Source organism: Ursus americanus, chromosome 5 (assembly GCF_024610735.1).
Source record: "Ursus americanus isolate L20-20 chromosome 5, mUrsAme1.1.p, whole genome shotgun sequence".
In the NCBI taxonomy this organism is placed as follows: Eukaryota; Metazoa; Chordata; class Mammalia; order Carnivora; family Ursidae; genus Ursus; species Ursus americanus.
The window spans coordinates 45,951,434-45,972,621 of record NC_142131.1 but is presented as its reverse complement, the minus strand read 5'-3'; the positions used below and the strand labels follow the sequence as shown (position 1 = coordinate 45,972,621).

General features: G+C 36.2%; 1 protein-coding gene across 5 annotated transcripts in view; it reads right to left on the bottom strand.

Annotated features, from left to right (window-relative positions):
- Positions 1-5,152: 5,152 nt before the first annotated feature.
- The window catches only part of SLC38A9 (solute carrier family 38 member 9), a 77,520-nt gene continuing 61,484 nt past the window's right edge, over positions 5,153-21,188 (bottom strand). For all 5 annotated transcript variants that reach the window (XM_045794326.2, XM_087862142.1, XM_045794327.2 and 2 more), the window contains 4 exons: positions 12,856-12,969; positions 11,140-11,288; positions 7,374-7,463; positions 5,153-5,963 (listed from right to left, as the gene is read on the bottom strand). In XM_045794326.2, coding sequence (XP_045650282.1) covers positions 5,798-5,963; positions 7,374-7,463; positions 11,140-11,288; positions 12,856-12,969 — 519 coding nt within the window. In that variant the 3' untranslated portion in view covers positions 5,153-5,797. The remainder of the gene's footprint in view (positions 5,964-7,373; positions 7,464-11,139; positions 11,289-12,855; positions 12,970-21,188) is intronic.

Genomic DNA, 21,188 nt, shown 5'->3' with positions numbered 1-21,188 from the left:
AACAAGAACAAAACCCGGTGTAAGACCCATCCTCAAGTAAAAACTCTAATCTAAAAAATAAAAAAGTCCAATTTTGATTCCAAGTTAACCATTAATGAATTTGTACCCTGTGCTACTTTGCTAACTCCTGTTTGACTCTTCCAGAAATAGAAACTCAGATTTGGTAAAAGTTAGAGTTCTTAAAGGTAGCAGAAAAACTCAGTTTGCCCTATGGGAGGGCACAAAACTTTTCTTGATTACACCTCCTTCAGCCTCCTAAATGTCCCACACTTGGAGCAGTTTGTGGACGGTTTACATTAAAGCTAGAGAAGCTAAAGTCACGGCTCCTCATTTGCATGGCTGCTTTCTTAATTTTGCATGTTATTTCCTTAAGAGGGAACTTCAAATTATATAAGCTTCCAGACTCACAAAACCTGGGTCTGCCCCTATAATAAAAGATCTCTCTTACCTGTTCCAAAGGTTATTTGTAGGTTGCTCTTTACTTCATGGGTTGAATGTAGATTCATTTCTGCAAGCTTTCTTTTCCATGATTTTTCCTAGACATCCCTTTAGAAAATGTTATGCAAATTACAAAGTGACAATAAATGATATACCTAGAATCCCATCCCCTCAGCAGGTCACCCATGTTTATTCACCTGTGGTCCCTTCCAGTTTTAGTCCACGTGTCTACATAATTTTATGTGATTACCCTAGGATTTTGAAAAGTTCTATCTTATAAAAAAAGGTTTTATCTTGCTAAATGTGCAACATAAAGTTGCATTTATTGCACTTATCCTATACTTACCTCTTCAAAACATGTATGATGTGGCTACATCCCAGCATTCAATGGAGACAGCAGGAAAAGGCCAATGCCTGGCATTTCAGTGACGCCTAGGGAAAATGACCAGCTGCCGCTACTCAGGAGGGTGGGCAAAGGATGCTAAACTGGGATGCCTGGGTGCCTCAGTTGGCTAAGCCTCTGCCTTTGGCTCAGGTCCTGATCCCAGGGTCCTGGGATGGAGCCCTGCTTCAGGCTCCCTGCTCAGCAGGGAGTCTGCTTTTCCCTCTGCCCCTGCTCCTGTTCTCTCTCACACACACTCTAACAAATAAATAAACTCTTAAAAAAAAAAAGAAAAAAAAGGATGCCAAACTGTCAGGGGTACACATCCAGTTTGTTCACTACTGTATACTCTGTGCTTAGCACCGGGTCTGGCATTCAGTAAGTACTTTAACATTGATTTAAGGACTAACCCTGAATGTGAGCAGTTTTTTTTTTTTTTTTTTTTTTTGGGTGGGGGGAAGGTTGATACAACAAAATTTTAGAAAACAGCAATTAATTTCTTGCTTTCCATTAAAGTTGAATCTGTCTCATTAATTTAGTGTACATTAAGTGTCTGCTACGACCAAACAAAATTGGATCACTTGGGATCCTGTGAGGTCCAAAGGAGGAAAAACTGGAAAGTATGCTCTTTCTTAGTCCCAATCTCAATCTTTACTTTATGGCCCATGATGAATAAGGAGAATGGAGAAGTATGTATGTATGTATGTATTTAAGGTTTTTGTTTATTTATTTGAGAGAGAGAGAGCCTGAGTGAGGGGAGAGGGAGATGGAGAAGCAGACTCCCCACTGAGCAGGGAGCCCCACTCGGGATTCGATCCCAGGACCTCAGGATCATGACCTGAGCTGAAGGCAGCCGCTCAACTGACTGAGCCATCCAGGTACACCTGAGAAGTTTCTAATCTTTTAAAAAGACAGCCTTATTTTCTCTTTGCAGAAGAGTAAGGAAATATACAAAAATGACATTGAGGGAAAAAAAGATATTTTACTTAGGGAACGCAGAAAAGTAGAGCTCTTTATTGCCCTTAAATAGCTCTGGAAGATTATGACACTTAGCTCTTTGCCAGAAACTGGGGTACACTTACCTGAAATGCCACATTCATTTTGTAATGTTCTTGCAGGGAGAGATCAGAACAGTTTATTGTCCAAAAGGGGTGACCATTTTAGATTTTGGTGAACATAACCCAGCACATACCTCTCTCCAGGATGGAACACTAACGGAAGGCTACTTGTGGCCTAACGTGACAGACGCCCCGATCACTTGAGTAACTTGATGTGACACAAACAAAGTCACTAGAGAAGTCTGACCCTGCAAAATACAGGACTTCAGATTCTCTCTGCCCGGAGGTCAGTGCTACTAGGCAATAGCATTTCCTGGTAAAATTCAATTAAACAAAATCCCGGAGTTGTTTTTCTTCAAAATAATTTTTACTTAATTTCTCCTTTTATATAAAAAGACAACAAATTACATTTCAGAGAATGCTGTTTAGGTTATGAGGTTCCCGTCAGAGCTGTTTTGCAATACGTGTTTACATAATCTGAAGTGAAGTCGGCAGTCAACTGTGAAACTGGGGCCAGCCAGGCCGCCTTGTGCGCATTTCACTTTGGATCACAAACTAATGTAACATTCTATTGTTTAAGTGTCAACTAGGTTTGGGTTTTGTTTTGGGCGTTCTAATTGGGATAAGAAAACAAACGGCATCAATATTTTCTGCTTTTATCAATGAGCTCAAACATTTGACATTTTGTATCCTGATATTTAAGTAAGTCAAGTCGTTGGAGAGAAAACTTTATGGAATCTATTTGTACAGCCTAATATGTTACTACTTATTTCCCCTATTAAGCAATTGTGCTTTGCTGTCCAAGATTCATAGAAGTGAATAATGCAGTGTAAACATGCAAAGAGAACAACAAATAATATCCAGAAGCACTTAAATACTTCCTATAAAATTTCTTAGAAAAATATATTTATTTATAATATTTATAATAATACTTCTAATAACATATAATTGCCAAAATAAAAGCAATTATACTTTACATGATCCCATATGACAGTGAGTCTATCAAATATCTAACATTCTGGACAGTTCTTAGGAGGCGCCTGAAAATGGGTCCTTGCTGCCGCACCCCTCTGAGGATCCCAACTGGAAGGGGTTTCGTTTTCTCTAATGGTCCCTTGCATTATAGTTAACTACATCCATAGTTCTTTACTAGATTAAGTTCTTTAAGAATATGAATGAAATCTTACACATCTAAGCACTGAATATGGTAGTTTACTCAACTATTTATGGAAACAAATGTCAAAATAGAGATTGTAAAACATAAATGAGTATTTCCCTTTAATACAGTCCCTTTTTGTGGGTTAATTTATTCTTTAATACATTTTTTGGATGTGATGACAAAACTGATTCTGGATGATTATCCACAGGTATTAAATGTTGGAGGACATTTCTTTGTTCTTTTTGGCCTAGTGTGAGCATACCATATTTTCATCCAGAATCTTTCTAAGGGACACTTCTCTGAACAAGCCATTTTAAATTTTATAATGTCCTCAGTTGTGTGTTAAATAAACTAAACTCAAAGAAACTGAGGTTAACCACATCAGAGCAAAAAGTAAAATAAATTTCATTAGAAAATTCAAAAAGAGAGTAGAGAAAGTCTACAATTAATTATAATGTGACCCAAATGAATTCATATCTCATCATTCCAATGTGTGAGCCAGGACATACACACTGACATGAAGAGCATCTGGCCAAGCTAAATAACAAGCCAAAGGTATCAGTTTCATGAAAAGGAACTTAAGAAGGAAAAATTATTCAGCATAAGCCTAATGTAGGATTTTGGAAGTTCTAAATTATCAAGACTTTTAAAGAAAATAAAAACCAAATATCCACATTGCTTTTTAATTTAGTAAATAATGCATTCATTGTCATATTCACTTTGATCATTACATGGACAAAAATATACCAGGTCATTTTCCATGTGTTAAAACATTCAAGTATGTTACTGAAAAGAGGCAATGAAAATTCTGTCTCTGAAGTTTTCAAAGATGAGGGAGGAGACTAGGGATAAGCAGGGATTAAACATGGGTCTCAAGGAGCTATGTAACTTTATGATTCCTATGTCTCTAACTGAACAAGACTGAAGCCACAAGGAAGCAGATCACAAGCACAGAGACATTTCCTCCATGCATATACTCTATTCTAAGAGGTTAACATGGGGATACAGATACTTAATGCAGAATCTTCTAATCAACCTGACTTCTACCAGCAGTTTTTGCTGACAAAAACTTTTGAAAATGGCTCCAATTACTGTGAAGATGAAATAACATAATGCCTAAGATTGGCTTTAAAATATTAAGTGGAAAAGGAAAAAAAGGATAGATGAAGCAAATACAGCATAAGTTTTAAAATTACTAAATATAGGGGATGGGGAAGTGGGAGGGTTATCCTATTATTTTCTCTACTTTTGTGTGTGCTTTCAAATTTTCATGACACTTTTACAAAAAGAACTTTAAGAAATGCCTATTTTAAGAAATACCATGATTTTTCCATATACCTGTCTATGGAATGGACAGAAAGCTTTCCTGAAAGAAATTATGGCTGGTCTCAAATCCTGGGCTCTTTACTAGGCTTAAAAAAGACCATTTCATCTGTCTTTCAAAAACCGTTTTGCCTGTCTTTCTTAAAAGAAGTAACATAAATCTACACATTATCCTGGGATGTGGGATGTGTATTAACAAAATACTCTTTTTAACGTTAGCCTAAAATTAGAGAAATCTAACCTTTCAAGCTGAACATGAAGGCTGTATTACATGGAAGATACAGATTTGAATTCTGGTTTAGATTTAAGTTTCAGTGAAAAAGAGGAGAGAGTTAATTTCAAGAATTCGGATTCCCTAATCCTTTTCTCAGATCCAAAGAGACTTTCTTATGGGGATTTAACCTCTACCATTCCAGTTAAAAAGTAAGGGGGGGGATGTCCCCTTCTTGGAAGTCTTACCTCAAAAAAGATTAGTCCTTTCCTGTGGTAAAGAGACACTTCAACCCCTCACAACATGCTGGGAAGGAGGCCTCACTCTTCTGGCCCCTTCTCCATTTCCTTTCTCCCCTGTAGGGACTCATGTACCCAACATTCTCTGCCATGCTTCCTACATGCTTCCCCACTGGTCCTGTCATGACATCCTGTGCAATGCTCAGGGATTCAAAAAGCAAAAGAGCCCTCTTGGGTCAACGGGGACAATCATACTGGTTCCTATGCAAAATTTGGCTGAGGGAGCTAGAATTTTGACCTAAGTTACTAGTACTAGTTAGAAAAAAGAAGTCAGACACAAAAAACTCTCCTAGTTTGTTTATTTTGTGTAAGTTTCATGACCAAAGAGCCTGTACTGACATTCTTTCTCTCTCTCTTTTAAATAGAGACTAAGGATGCAGTTAAGAGTTCACTCTATTAACACTGATGCCATGGAGATTTCTTTTTACAAATGAGGTATTTGGTTTACTGTCCGGACACAAACAGTACCTGTTTGGATAAACTGCAGAAATGGTCTAGCAAGTAATAAAATGAAAGTGAATACATTGAAATATAAAAAAGAAATAGCATCTGGCAATAGTTGCTGTGATACCCTGAGAATCTTTACTGTAGTCAAAATAGACCCACCCACCTTATAACTGTATAAAGCAAAAACCAGCACGACTTTTCCTAAGGGCATACACTTCTACTCAGAAAAGACAATGAAAATGAAGGGGTGGTGAATATGAAGAGAAACAAAGATCATTCTTCTTGCCCCTTTCTCTCCACTCTAATCAAAATTACTTATTCATGGACCACTATTTCCCCTTCCCCCCTTTTTTCCACCAAATTGTCCCAGGAAAACATTTAGAATTACAGCAACAACAGCATTTACAAGTCAATTTATGTGGAACTGTTGTCAAAGTTCAAAATGCCATGAAAGATCTTGAGAAGACATTGGGGAGTATTTCACATAAAAAACTGAACAATCAGGTTAGCCAGGCCCAAAATGATGATGAAAATGTGAAAGATTAACTTCGGCCATGTCAGACGGTCTTCTTGGTGGAGGGAAATTATATAGATGAGAGATGGATATATGAATACAAAGGCCAGGCCGCATGCTGCTCCTGAATACCTGCAAAATAAAAACTTTTTGGGTTAATTATTCATCTTGCATTTTGCCTTTTCTGATTTACAGTTAAGGTTAATATATTACAATTTAAACCCTCTTCAGTCAGATATTGCAACAAAGTTATTTTTGATTCAACTGTTGACATAAAGCATTTGAGTTGAAAACATTTTACTTCCTAACCTAATATAAAATATTATTTCCTGTTCATCCTTATAACATCTGCTTGACAGAGTTTTTTTATTCATCTCTCCAATCTCCATATCTCCATAGTTCTTCTGTGTCTCCGTGTTTGTGGCTGCTTCCTCAGAAACATCTGGAGATAGTCTTCCTATCTTTGATCTTTTCTAAACTAATTATGCATTCTGTGTTTCTGCAGGACTGCTAGCATCTGCTTAAGAATGAGAACAGATGAGTACCTCTGTGGTGTTCAGCATAATTATCAAAGATAATAACAAAAATATCTCAAGACAAGACCGGAACTTTCTTCCTCCTTACCGTATCCTCAGCTTAACAGAAACTTCAATAAGCACCAGGATAATACTCTCCTTTTGTTTCCTGCTACTTTTTTAGGTAAGGGTCTTCAAAAAAGTGACTCAGCCCTCCTTTCTAGAGGTCGAGGAAAAGAAATCAGATCACGGTAAACCCCAGTTTTCCATGAGAATCTGAGTTCACAATTTTATTCCCCATCTACTCAACCTATCAGTGTTTTTAGAGAAAGTATATTAAGTAAAGAGCCATCTGGGATCTAAACTCCCATCTAAACTCTTACTTTCCGACTGCAACTCACAGTGAAATTATGTTATTGAGTAGAAATGGGTTAAAAAAGTTAGACTACAGACACACTGAGATGATCCTAACTGAAAAAGAGCAGACTGCTCCTAAACCAGAAGAGGAGGTTGCACAGAAGAAAAAGATATCCCAGAAGAAACTGAAGAAACAAAAACTTATGGCCCAGGAGTAAATTCTGCATAAAATAAACGCAAATAAAAGTAAAAAGAGCATAGCAGTTGTCTTTATTATTAAACATATTTCAAGTATCCTTAAAAAAAGAAAGTTACAACACAGCCTTAACAAATGAGAGACCTCCAGGTACTCAAGCAGTTATACATTATATATTAAAATTTTTTTATTTTGGATAAAGAGAAGAAGGTACAACAGGAAAATGACAAGAAAAAGAAGAGAAAGGGAAAGATGTCTAAGGGATAATGGGGCTGCTAGATTCAGGAAGAAGCAGTGTGATGGAAGTAAATGAACACCTTCACTGACACCAGGGAACGACATTTGAATGTTACCAGTTTTAAAAACTCACAAGAATTTTGTACAATTAAATCAACAATGACAACAATATCGACAGGAAAAGCATAAAAATTAAGAACAATACATGAAGGGTCACAGTTCTCTTATAGGCTGTACCTTATGATTCCTCCTATGTTTGGGTAGAAACAGGCCATGATCACTCCAGCTCCCACAATAATTAGATTAAGAATCAGCACGTGGAAAATGCTAGAAGTTGAAGAGAGAATTTGGAGGAAAAAATAAAAACAGGCAAATTGTAGCCATTAATATGAGAATAAAATTCATTATTAACATCTTTAAAATGAGAATGTCTTAAACTTGACAATAAAATCATAGTGAAAATAGAAGGCAACAATAGCACTCAATGCTGGTGACGGCACAGTGACACCGGACTTTGTCCAAATGTAAGAACAGGTTAAGATTTGTAGAACAAACTGGTAGTATGCATCAGAGTTCATGCTCTTTATTCTATAATTCCATTTGGAATATCTTAAGGCAACAAATAAAATTGAAACTATTAACATAAAGATATTTGTGGCAAAAACAGAAGTATCCTACATATACAGCAAGGTAACAATTTCCTTGATGGAATATATTAAAAATTATTCAAAATAACTTATCATTGTTACTTAGATGGTAAAAATTCATCTAGGCAACTTGGAAAAAAAACTAGCTAGATATTCACTACACAAGAAAATCTGAAAACATTGGAAAAAATATCAGAAGGAAATACACTGAAAAGGCAGTAGTGATTCTGTTACGATTGGGATTTGGAGTGATTTTTCCTCTTTTCTGTATTTAACAAACTTGTTATTTTACAATATTCTTTTGTATTTTATTTTTATAATTAGGAAAATAAATTATATTAAGGGAAAGGCAAAATGGGCAGGTTTTCATTTTTCAGATTCAGCCACTTAAAGATATTCAGTGTTTACCATGAATAGAAAAATAATGTAGATAAAATTAGACGCTCAAGAAATGACTCCATTTCCCAAAAAGATGATTCTTAAAAGCCAAATTTACACATCAAAGCAACCTTGTGAGCCCAAGTTATCAGAGGGTAATTAATCCCAGATAAAGATTACAGAGAGAATAAAAATGAGGAAAATTATTAACACAAATAAGTAGTTAGTCATACATCCTGATGAATTACAAAGATATTCAGGCTTCCAGATCTTGCTATTTATCCAGAAACTCCAACTTTAAAATTGCTCCAGAGCTGTGAGACAATGGCTGGGCCTCTGTTATTTCTGTATTGTAAAAGGAAACAACTTTGTGTATTTTCCAAAGAAGTGGTTCTCACAGTGTAACCACGAACCCCAGGGAAGTTCCCAATACCCTTTCAGGAAGTCACTGAAATAAAGATTAATTTCAAATCATAAAAGACATTACTTGCTTTGCAAAAGCAATTGTTAGTACAACTGCTGGCCCCTTAGCATGGAGAGGCAGTTGCACCTGTGTACCTTACTGTGTACCTTACTGCCAAACATTGACAAAAAGCAGATCTTCATAAAAAAGTAAAATTAGTTTCATTAAATCTCATGCTTTGAACACACAACTTTTTTACTATTCTGTGTGATCAATTAGGAAGTATATAACACAGCATATCTGCTACACAGTGAAGTACACTGTGTACCTTACTGTGTACCTTACTGCCAAACATTGACAAAAAGCAGATCTTCTTAAAAAAGTAAAATTAGTTTCATTAAATCTCATGCTTTGAACACACAACTTTTTTACTATTCTGTGTGATCAATTAGGAAGTATATAACACAGCATATCTGCTACACAGTGAAGTACAACAGTTGTCTTGAGGAAAAGTACTTGTGCAACTGAGCTGGAGAGCGACGTAGTCCTTTTTTCCAAGGAATGCTATTTTTACTTGAAAGGCAGACAAACTGTAGTTTTTCAGATTGGGGTATTTGACAGATTTTTTTTTTTTTAAATGAACAATTATGAGCTTGTCACTTCAAGGAAAACAATTAGTGGTCTGTGTGGTCAATGATAAAATTTCAGCTTTCAAGTAAAAATTAGAATTTTGGATAGCTTGTATTTGCCATCCTGAGCTTGACAGTTTTCCAGTATTTAAGGACTTTTATAATGAAACTGGTAGTGATGTTACGAATGTGGGTTTTGATATTATATAATGAAGTGTGGAAGAGCTGCAGAACTCAGTGAAATGATATTTTCCAAATGATTAAACATGGTACAAAAACATGCATAGGTAAAGGATCCAAAGTGTACTACAGACCAATGGGTTTTAATATCAGTGAGTTTCTGATTCAATTAACTTATAAGAAACTACCACTTGTTAAGGTTTGGCATAGTACCAAAGAAGAATATCCATAATAATCTGAAAAGGCTATTAAAAGTACTCCTTTTTCCAATGTGTCTGTGTGAGAGTAGATTTTCTTCATATATTTAAAAGAAAACAACATATTGCAACAGATTGAATGCAGAAGATAAGGGAATCCAATTATCTACTAGCAAAGCAGGTATTAAAGAGTTTTGAAAGTGTGGGGCTGCTTGGCTGGCTTAGTCGGAAGAGCGCACAATTCGACCTCAGGGTCATGAGTTCAAGCCCCACACAGGGTACAGAAATAAATACAACTTTAAGAGTGTAAAGGAGGTGCTGAGCCCAAAAAGTATGCTCTGAAATATGCAGTCTGTACTTTTAACTATAGGATAAATGATAGTGTGTTGTTGGTGGTAGAGAAAGAAATGAAATGTGAACACGAAAGGGAACTTCCAGATTATTTTCAAGAGCAAAAAGCATTCTAACAGCCACCATTATGCAAAATAATGACAGAAAGCAGGAATAATGCATTTACCTAGAGTTTTTTTCATCTATAACTTCATTGTATTTATTTTATTTTGGTGAATGTAAACATAACACAGGGCATAAACACAATAGGAATCTTATATGTACTGAAATCCAATCTTCCAGATGAGCAATGAATGTTACAACTGTAGCTGATGCTACTGTCAATGCTAGAGAGGTGGTACCTCTTGACTTTTGCTTTTACAAGTTTTTGTTTTTAAACCAACATATTTATACTAATTATTTACTTAATGAGGGAACAGATTGCATCAGTTCACTTCAAAGAACTGATGAAGATCTTTTGTTTAATTGGGTACCGTAAATGTAATTTTAAAAGTTTTTATCCAAAAGTTTTCTTCATTTAAGACCATTTATTTTAAAGTAAAATAGGTTAGGACTGGGTATTTTTTACTAAGATGAATCTCTACTAAAACTTAATGTTAGAGTAGGAATTAACCAGGAATCCAAAATGAAGTTCCAGGGAAACCGTGAAGCAGTATATGGAAATTTCTCTTGAATGAAGGTAAGTGACTTTGATTTTCAAAAGGACTCAAAACTGCTCCATCACCAATAAAAGATTTAAAATTACAGTAGTTACAGAAGCAAACAGGAATTTAAACTTGTTGTATATCTCACCTTCAATTCTAAGCAACTATGATTTATGTAAAAATGCATGAATGTTAATAAATATACAAGTACATATCAATAACCAATAATTAAAATAAAAGCATTGCTTCTCATTAGCCATACATTGCTAATACAGGTACTATATACTGTTAACTTCCTGGCAATGTGCAGATTAATGGCAAATACATTGTAAGATAAATATAGTTAGTATCAGAGCTAACATAACCATACTAGAAGGAACTAACTTAAATCATTCTGGACAAGGAAGCAGCTTTCTAATTTTCTCAGGGAAAAGAACACCTGTGATCTACCCTTAGTAACCATTTTCATTAGGCAAATTTTTATAGCAAAAGGATCAGTCACATTTTAAACTGACCTGTTTGCACAGTCATTTGTTGCTTGGCACATCCTGCTGGTCAAGAGAAGAGCCCTTACCTAGGATAAATGTCACCGAAGACATGGCCCAATAGTTGAACACGAGCCAAATAGCCTAGGAGTGGGTATACAGTCATCATCTGGAACAGCAGGAAGATCCTTGCAATGAAGGACAGGATGTCACTGCTAGGGAAGTTGTCTAAAAAATTCTAATCCAAGAAAGATAATGAAGTAATGTTAAAAATCAATTCAGCACATACAAATTTATAAAACTGAATGTCTTTTGCTTATTTGGAACATAGGTACCACTCAAGTTTTGGTTCGTGGACCGGTGCTCATCCACGAAGTATTTGTGAACTATTATTTTTCAATAAACTAAGTACAAAAATTGAAATATAAACATCATAGAAATTTGACATTGCCACATCTTATTTTACAAAAGTATCAGTCTGCAATCGATTTGACATGAACAACAACAAAGAACAACAACAAAGAAAACCTTGCCCTTCACAGTCTCAGAAGTACTGCTCTGTAAGGTACAAGCATAAATCTGTTTTAATACATTTAAATGGCTAATTTAGTTCAATGCACTTGATCCTGACTAGTTCTCTTGCTTTTCCTCCCCTGAAACACTTCCAAAGTAAAGACTATAGAATAATGTGAGAGTATAAGTATCACCTAGTATCATTATTATTCATAGCCTATAACTAAAAATAAAATGAGTGATTTCTATTTCCTTTCATAATTTTCTCCATTTCAGTTTGGCATCTAAAAGGAAAGTTAATTACTCAGAATTTTTTTGTTTCCTTTCAAATACAAATACCATAGATATTCCTATTCCCAAGAGAGTGGGCTTTATATGGGATTGTTCACATCAGGGGAATTTTCAGCAAACATTCGGCTGCCAAAGAACTTCTGGAGTCATGGAAATCAAGAGAAGAACATTTCAAGCTATCGTAACAGTAATAATTCAAACTTATTTCTCTTATAAAGATGAGAACATTATTAACACTATTATGCTGAAATAACTCTTATAATTCATCCAAATAAATCATAGTGTATATTCCACTACACTCTTATTAGAGGAATTTCTTCTGACTAGAAAGAAACTCATCTGTAAAATGCTATTTTTGTGAGAAATTCGTCAGTCACATTAAACTATTCCTAAGTTTATCATGGGTCAAATCAAAGAAAGTATTACTTATGCAACTTTTTTGTAAAATCTTTTCTTCTATTCTTTCCGTCTCTCCCTCTCTTTTTAACAGCCAAATAGTCTTTCTTTGTTTTACTGTCTGCCACGCTGTACAAAAATGAGCATCAGACCTATCACTAGGGACTGATAAGCAAAGATAACAGATTATCCAGGACATTTCCAGATCTGGGCTTTGGAAAATAAGGAGGTTGCATGTATTCCCAGCAGAGGTTTTATAAATTCATAAAGAGCACCAGTAACAGTTTTCCAAACAAAGAGAAATACTATGTTCATAATAATAGGTATTATCTATTTTGAGTACCACAAGGGAGCAGCAGGCAGTATGCTTTCTCGAGAGTCTCTTTAAAAATCTATGGTATATGTATTATACCATTTAATGCAATAGGAAACTGAAGTTTAGAAAGGATGGGGAAGGTGCCTAAAATCTCACATGCAAAGAAACAGTAGAGATGGTATTCAAACTCTGGTCTGTCTGGTATTATAACTTGCTACCGTATCACCCCGCCTGCTCTGCAGATAGGAAGGTGTAAACAATCACAAAGAGAGGGTTCCTAGTGCCTTACCTGCTCTATGCAATCCTTGGTTAATGGCGGTGAAGGAAATGAAGCAAAAACCAGGACTCCAATATAGAGGTAAGTTAATGTCACCAGCATATAAGCAATGGACAAGTCCCTCACCTGTAAAAAGAGAACAAAATGCTCTAACACTGAATGTATTTGCAGTTAAATCTGCCCGAATAGACTAAATAAGAAAACTCAAAAATTCAAGATTTATATTTTGACTGTGTGTGTTTTTATGTACATGCCTTCTATGTATCCAATCTGTTCACAGAAAGTAGATAAAACAAAATTCACATACATCACAAGTAGTCTGACAAATTTTTTTTTTTTACTGTTTTGGAGCACGTAGATTAAGTTACCCTATCCGTTGGAAGATTTAGTAAATTAACATAAATGGTGGCTTAACAAAAAAATATGACTAATTTCTAAGGTAATTTATTTACCAAATTGTAAGACATTTGATTAAAAATAAAAGCTAAGGGACCAGAAAGCAAAAACAAGCCACCTTCAGTATGCCCTACAGAACTAAAAAAGTTTTTCTTTCAGTAAATTGACTTTGTTAAACCATCAAAGCATGCCCAGCTGAAAGAAACTGGTACAGTATTAAAACATATTTAATAAAGAAGGAAAGCTAGTTAAAGGGCAGACAGTAAGCAGGTTATCACAGACAAGCTTACCAAACCTAAACAGTAAACAAAAGGAAATCAAAAGGCAGCTGTTCCAACAGCTGCACATTGTTATTATTGGAATCAGTAAACAAATACAGCACATTAAATAAAGTGGGTTGCTTTCTTCCACTGCTGTTCCCACCCTCCTGACCTCCTACCCCCATGTGAAGGAAAAAGCTCCAAGATATTTAATGCAGCCGGCTGTCAGATCCAAACAGAACAGATCCCACGGCTCACAAATCTGGTCTCCATCATCACTAAAGTTACAGCCAAACAATTCAGCACAACTAAATTATGGCAATAAGCCTATTCATTTTTCATTTTAAACACAAATTGCTTTGAAAGCTAAGAAAACAGATAAGAAAAAAATTACATACAATTTTACTTTAGTTTGATAACACAATAAGGAAAGTGGACATTTGGCATTAGGGAGCATTTGTGATTTTTTTTGACAACTCTTCTCCTTAAATGGGCTGAGCAAGAGCAGAAAGTTATAAACCTGAATGTTGAAAAATTCACTTAAAAAGCAAGTAACAAGCTACAAGAAATCCTAAGTTTAGGTCTAAATAGACAATCAGCTTGAAAACAAACCAGAGATTCCAGACCCTGAATTAGATGGTGGACTTGCCTATGAGGAAGCCACAGGAACTTGGATTATGCAGGTTGGTTCTAGCATTCTCAAAGAGTTTCTAATTGTTTAGGGTTGAGAAAGGAGTCTTCAAGGGGCTTTCACAGTCTTTCCTCTTTAGTTTGTGAAAGGCCCATTTCAGGCTAGACTTCAGTCGCTCCTAAAGTTGTTTCATGGCTTTGTAGAGAATGAACAGAAATGAACAAGGTAACTCTACCTTTCATATCAAAGGGTAGTAGTCTCCCATTATGATGTTTAAAAGTCATTCTACCTTCAACCTACTCACTGTGACTCAAAAACAGAGGTAGTCTTATAAAATGCAAAATCTTGGGAGGCCAAAATAGCTGTGTCAGAAACAGCTATATACAAAGTGGGACAGCTACCATTTCATGGACAGTCTTTAGTCTATATGGCACCTGATCACCCTTATTCTGGTCAGGCATTCTGCAAAGACATGTACCTTAGTAGACTTTGGGGGAAAGTCTGATGAAGATAATAAGGCTAAAGTGCAACAGCTTCCTGATAAGTCAGTTTTGCCTTCTGCTTTCCTGTTCTTACGGTACTGTACACATACCTGAAATACAACATCTACTAGAGTGCACTGCAGTTATCACTAGTTTTTATTATATAAGTAATCTATGCTCATGAATGAAAGATCACAAGTGGAAAAAAAAAACTGTCCTTCAATACCCAAAAAGTAGGCAAGGTTAATAGTTTTTGTATCATGTTGGTATTTTAATTTTTCTATGTCTAAGTTGGTTAATACCCCTAGACTATGAGATCCTTGAGGGCAAGGACTGTGTCTTTTTCATCTTTATACCCTCAATACCCAGAACAATACCTGGGACAGAGGAGGAACCTGGTAAATACACAGGAAAAATAATAACTACGTTGCTTATAGTTAGTAGCCAGTATTAAAGTGGCTAGGTGCTAGGCTATGCACAAAGCACCTTACATGTATAATCTCATTAAATGTAGGTGCATTCATTTTCTTCATTTTATAAATGAATAAACTAGTACAGCAAGGTTACAAAACTTGTCCACGGTTACAGAGTTAAGTAGCTGGCGAAGTCAGTATTCAAACTAAAGATGTTATGGCTCCAAATTGCATGCCCTTAGCTATTACAGTGGAGAGATGATCAGTCTTGAATGCATCTGTGTCACAGTTAACAAACAACAATAAAGAAAACAAAGGTAGGGGTGCCTGGGTAGCTCAGTTGGTTAAGCATCTGCCTTTGGCTCAGGTCATGATCTCAGGGTCCTGGGATCAAGCCCTGCATTGGGCTCCCTGTTCAGCGGAGAGCCTGCTTCTCCCTCTCCCACTCCCCCTGCTTGAGCGCGTGCTCTCTCTCCCTCTCTAGCAAATAAATAAATAAATAAAATCTTAAAAAAAAAAAAAAAGAAAACAAAGATAAAGAGGTAACAAGTTACAAGTAACAAAGAATACAGCAGAGTGCACACAGATTCAAGAGAAATACTAAAATCAGAACAGTTCTATTTTACAGTAGTCTAAATGTATATTCAATGCAACTAGGTCAAGAGTTGCATATCTGTTTTCATCTGAAACTACTCTAACGAACAGAAAAGATGTTTTAATATGAAAGCAGCTGAGGTTTAGCATGATCCTGGGAAACATGCCACCTATGAATACCATGCACACATGTGGGTTTTGCTATTCTCTGGCTTGAACACAAGCCATCACTGTACTAGGCCTGGAGATAGAGCCTCTTAAAAGTCCGATTAATGGAAAAGGGAGAAAAAAGGCCATCTTTTAGACAGCAAGTCTCAAAGTAAAAAATGTACTTAAAAAGAGGCACAAGTGACAATATGAATCCTACACATTGATTAGGTAATCCACTCTGCCTTATGAGTAAGAACGGCTGGCCAGGTGATGGGAAGAATGCCACCACAGAATGAGGACTAGCTTTACCAGGGGGCACAAGTGGTGCTGGAAGCACATTCTGCTTCTCGAATATGGTTTATAATTTGTTCCACATACCGTTCATAGTGAAAATACTCTGCAGTGGAGCATTTACCAACAAAAATGACAGAAACTGACCACACAGACCTACCCCAGACATTTACATAAAGACTTCTGATGATGTATAGTTAACTATACAGATTAATAAGAAGCAGCAAAAAGTAAATAACAAATTAAGATATAAGGCACTGCAAATCGTTTTTAAAGAACTAGCATGGTGTGAAACTAAATAAAGACAGGCAAAACAAAACAAAAGAAGCACTGTATAGGTTCTAATTCAAACACGATGAGGAATACCAAGAGGTTAGTCCACATATCCAGGATCATTTCCTAGATGGTTATAGAGACTATATATTCCAACGATAAAGGATGAGTTGAATGATCTTCAACTCTACACTTTTTTTTTTCTTCTGGTAAGGTATGCTTTACGAAGGAATAGAAATTATATCCTATTTAGTAATACATAAAAAAAACTATGTTTCGTGAGAAAAAAACTCATGAAATTAAGCCGAACTTAACAAAGCTGGAAAATCTGATCATTACACCTATTTAGGAGCCACATTATTTTCCTCCTTCACAAATGTCTTTAGATCCAAGTCTAACTACAGTTTATACAGAAGAAAAAGAGGCCTTTTTATTCTTTTCTCTTCTCTACATTTAAGCTTTTGTTTACTAAGCTCTGAATGACTAACACAACATTAACATTAATAATTCAGAGTCCCTGACAAGCTTCCCATTTTCTTTTTTTTTTTTTTAAGATTTTATTTATTTATTTGTCAGAGGGAGAAAGAGAGACAGAGCACACGCGCGAGCACGTGAGCAGCAGGCAGAAGGAGAAGCAGGCTCCCCGCTGAGCAAGGAGCCTGACCAGGGACTCGATCCCAGGACCCCGGCATCATGACCTGAGCTGAAGGCAGATGTTTAACCAACTGAGCCACCCAATTGTCCCAGCTTCACATTTTCTGGCTTAAATCTCAAGAAAATATATATTAACCAGACTTCTAGGGGTCAAGTCACTTACTGAAACCTGCTGAAAAGTATAATCATTAAATAAACCAAATGACAATTTTTTTCTCAGAATATAGAACCCATTTAGCTTAATTTATACAAGTACATAAGCCAATTTCAGCACAATCAAAAGGAGAGTTTATATATTTACAGGTACTTAACGTCTTCAGAATTTTGTTGGCAAAAAGTGTTAGCTTTACATTACAAAATGTTAACTTTATCATTAGTAGTTACTAATATTTTAAGAAGTTAACATGAAGTCTAACTGATTTTTTGAAAGCTAGACTATACTTCATACCCTAGTTTCAATTAAGACAATAAGAAACCATCATCCATTTAAACTTTTAAGCTTTTTTTAAAAAAATATTTGCCACAAGACAAAAGTTAGGTCAAATTTTGTCAGCTGAACCTCACATACTAGTTCTACAAAGTGCTAGTCCCAAAAGGGAGCAGAAATAGGAACCCATTTTATGGTATTTACATATAAAAAACAGATTTCAAGGCCCATTGAGTGTTCTAGTAAAAAAGGCAGAGAATCTTCCTGCAATCCTTGGGAGACCATGAACTGAAATGTCTATCTCTCCATGCGGTCCTGAGCTTCTCCCATTGGGGAATGCACATCTCCAGATACACTGGTGTAAATTTCCAGAAAAGTGATTCTATTTACCAGTTTTAGGAAGCACAAAGTAGAGGCCATCCTCTTTTTTCATAGTAGTATGACACTAAAACTGCCTGGACACCTCTTTGAGGAAGATGTGGTGGCAGCTGCAGCACAGCTGGGGTCCACCTGCTCCTGCCTTACCACTGTTTGCTCTCACCCAGGAACAAGTTGGTCAGAAAGCTGTGCACTGCAGCCATAGCTTACAGATACCAGAAAGACTCCCGTAAAACCTGAGGTGGGAATTCACTGAATATATAAATGCCCTGGAGAATCTGTGTGCTGACTTGATCAGAGGCACAAAGGAAAAGAATATCGAAGTAGAAGAACAAGTTCGGATGCCCACCAAGACTCTGAGAATCACTACGGAAAAACTCCTTGGGCTGAAGGTACTAAGATTCCTAAGATTTTCAGAAGTTGGTTCTAGACAAGGATCTACAAGCCACTCACTGACTTGCACAGCCCTTCAGAGATTATTAAGCAGATTACTTACATCAGTACTGAACAGTTGAAGTCACTACTGTGGATACTTACACCAACTATTTCAATAAATTATCAGTTGTTAAAAAAGCATGTGATGTGATCATACAATCTATGAGAAAAATTAACTGTTCCATGACCTTTAACAATTTTTGTCGAAACATTAAAAACTCTCACTGTTGGTTACAAATGTATAATAGCAAAAGTACTATTTATTTAATATACTATTTTATTTTTTTAAAAGATTTTTTATTTATTCATTTGAAAGAAAGAGAGCACGCAAGAGCATGAGCATGAGCAGGGGAAAGGGTAGGAGGGAGAGGGAGTAGTAGACCCCCCCACTGAGCAGGAAGCAGATGTGGGACTTGATCCCAGGACTCTGGGATCATGACCTGAGCCAAGGCAGACACTTAACCGACTGAGCCAGCTAGGCGCCCTAATATACTATGTTAAAACACCATAAACATTGAGAATTAAAGTGTTTTTTTTTATTTGTAAAAACTTACCAAGGGCATTTTGAACTGTTTCCTCCTTCTCATGGTAAAATTACAATACAGAACAAGCATCTTTTCCATGTCTTAGTGAACCGTCATATTCCTTTCTTCTAAGTTTGCATCAGCTTCCATCACTTCATCCACTGTGCCTTCATGTTGTGAAGTATCTCTCAGAATTCTTTCAATGTGAAAATTTCTGACAGTGCCACTTCCTTGGCGACAACTTCATTCTTCTCATCACAACTACTTTCCGCATTTGTGTTGATAAGTTCACCTTCCCCAGGTCCCCAGGTGCTTCTGGCTGCACAGAGTCTCTTGAACGTCTACCTTCCCACAAGCAGAGGTTTCTTTTACGATTCCATTTATGTTTCATTCAAATTTCATTTCCAGCATTTTCACTTTTTATTTCATTATTGCACTTTCACATTTGTTTGTCCATTTTCTCTCTCGATTTTCTATTTTTGTAAAATATGTGGATTTACCACCAGGTAAGAAGGAGGTAACTCAACTATCTGCTTGGCAGTCTATGTGTAAAGTGAATGACAGATATGTAGTGACCAATAAATGAAAGACTTTGAAAGAAGTGATGTGATTGGTAACAACAGATCATGATATACGTCTGTTATTTATGTGGTGATTTGTGAATTGAAGGGCAGGTAGTTACTACTTTATGTAGATACTCAAATTTCAAATCCTGTGGTAATTAGAATTTGAACCACGCTGTTAAAGGTCCTGAGGTAATTTAATGAAATCACAGTAACTGAAAGTCATGCATATAGGAAATGTGTAAAGTGAGGTTTGCCTGTCATTTAACTCATTACTTTAAGACTTTTCTAAGACAAACTAGAGTACAGTAAAAATGTGCATGCATGCTTAAGATGAAATACAAGACTTCAATGAAATTGTGTTCTTCACCTGCAGATTCCCAGGTATACGAGGTATTCTCTGTCATTAGGAGACTTTAGTGATAAAGTCTGAGAAGCAGAGCCTTACGGATAGAATGATCCAATACGTGAGACTCCTAACTCGCAAAGTGGGTTTCTGGGGCACTTGGTCTAAGTTGGCCTAAGAAAAGATTTGATTAGTGTAGACAGGTGACTTACATGGCACCAAGGAATACATTATTAATGAGATATATATTACTTCCTATGAAGATGAAACAGGTATTTTCCACATATCTTTCTAAACTTCCTAAAACTTGGAGTAGGTAGCTTTGCTCAAGTGTCAACGAGTCAGGGAACTTGTGAAGAAGGAGGAAGGGATTAAAAAGTATATGCTTATTTTCCCCTTACATCCCAAAGTTCCAAATGCTTACTTAGGATAAACAAGATTTTCTTTCTATTCCCTCAGGAGATTTAAGACTGTTTATGACCAAAGTTTAAGTATAATAAGACTAAACATTTCCAAGATAAAAATTAAATTTAGGGGCACCTGAGTGGCTCAGTCTGTTAAGCACCTGGCTTTGGCTCACGTCATGATCTCAAGGTCCTGGGATCAGGGCCCCTGTCATAGGGCTCCCTGTTCGGTGGGGAACCTGCTTCTCCACCTGCATTTCGGCCTGTTTCTCTGTCTGCCTCTGCCCCTCCCCCCACTCGTGCTCGCACACACGCTCTCAAATAAATAAAATCTGAAAAAAAATTGAAAAAAAAATTAAAATCTAGTGCAGTGATGAGAGTAAAGATAAGGGAGAATTGATGTGGTTCATTATGTATTTTTCTGAGGATCTATTATTAGCATTATAGGAAGAAATCTTGGAGAAGAGTTAATATGTTCTCATTGCAAAACAAGTTTTAAGACACTGGAAAGAATCTGAAGGGGAAAATATTTTCTCCTATTAGGTGAGAGATCCACAGTCTAAATGTAAGGAGAGAAGGTACGAGGGATATAGAAACAAAAAGTTTGTAGCTGCTACTATATACCACAGCATGTTAAATACTTTTCCTATTTTATAATGTTTAATTGTGATTAAAGCCCTGAGAGGTAGGTATCAAATAATGCTATTTTTACATCTGAAAAATTAAAGAGTATGGAAAATCCAGATTAACTCAATTCTAACTTCATTCACAGGTAATATGCCAGATGTGTTACCAGATAAGAGTAAACATGAAAATGGTGGAGTTAGATTTATATTCTTGCCCTAATTTGAGAGCTAACTTCCTTCTCCTTAGGATTTTTGCCTTCATAATGACTCTGCCAAACATAACTTGAAGTCTTCTCGGAATCCCCAGGCACAGTGAGCTCTTCTTCCTTTGTATTTCAGTAACAACTGTACAGACCTCTTTAAAGCTTCACCATGATTTTTCGTTTACGTGGTTAGAAGCCATCAGATTGATTTCGAAATCTACAGACAAGGCCACAAGTAAGTGGCTAACTTCTGCCTGCTTTGGGTTCAGTTTACTCTTCTTTCTCTAGTATCTTA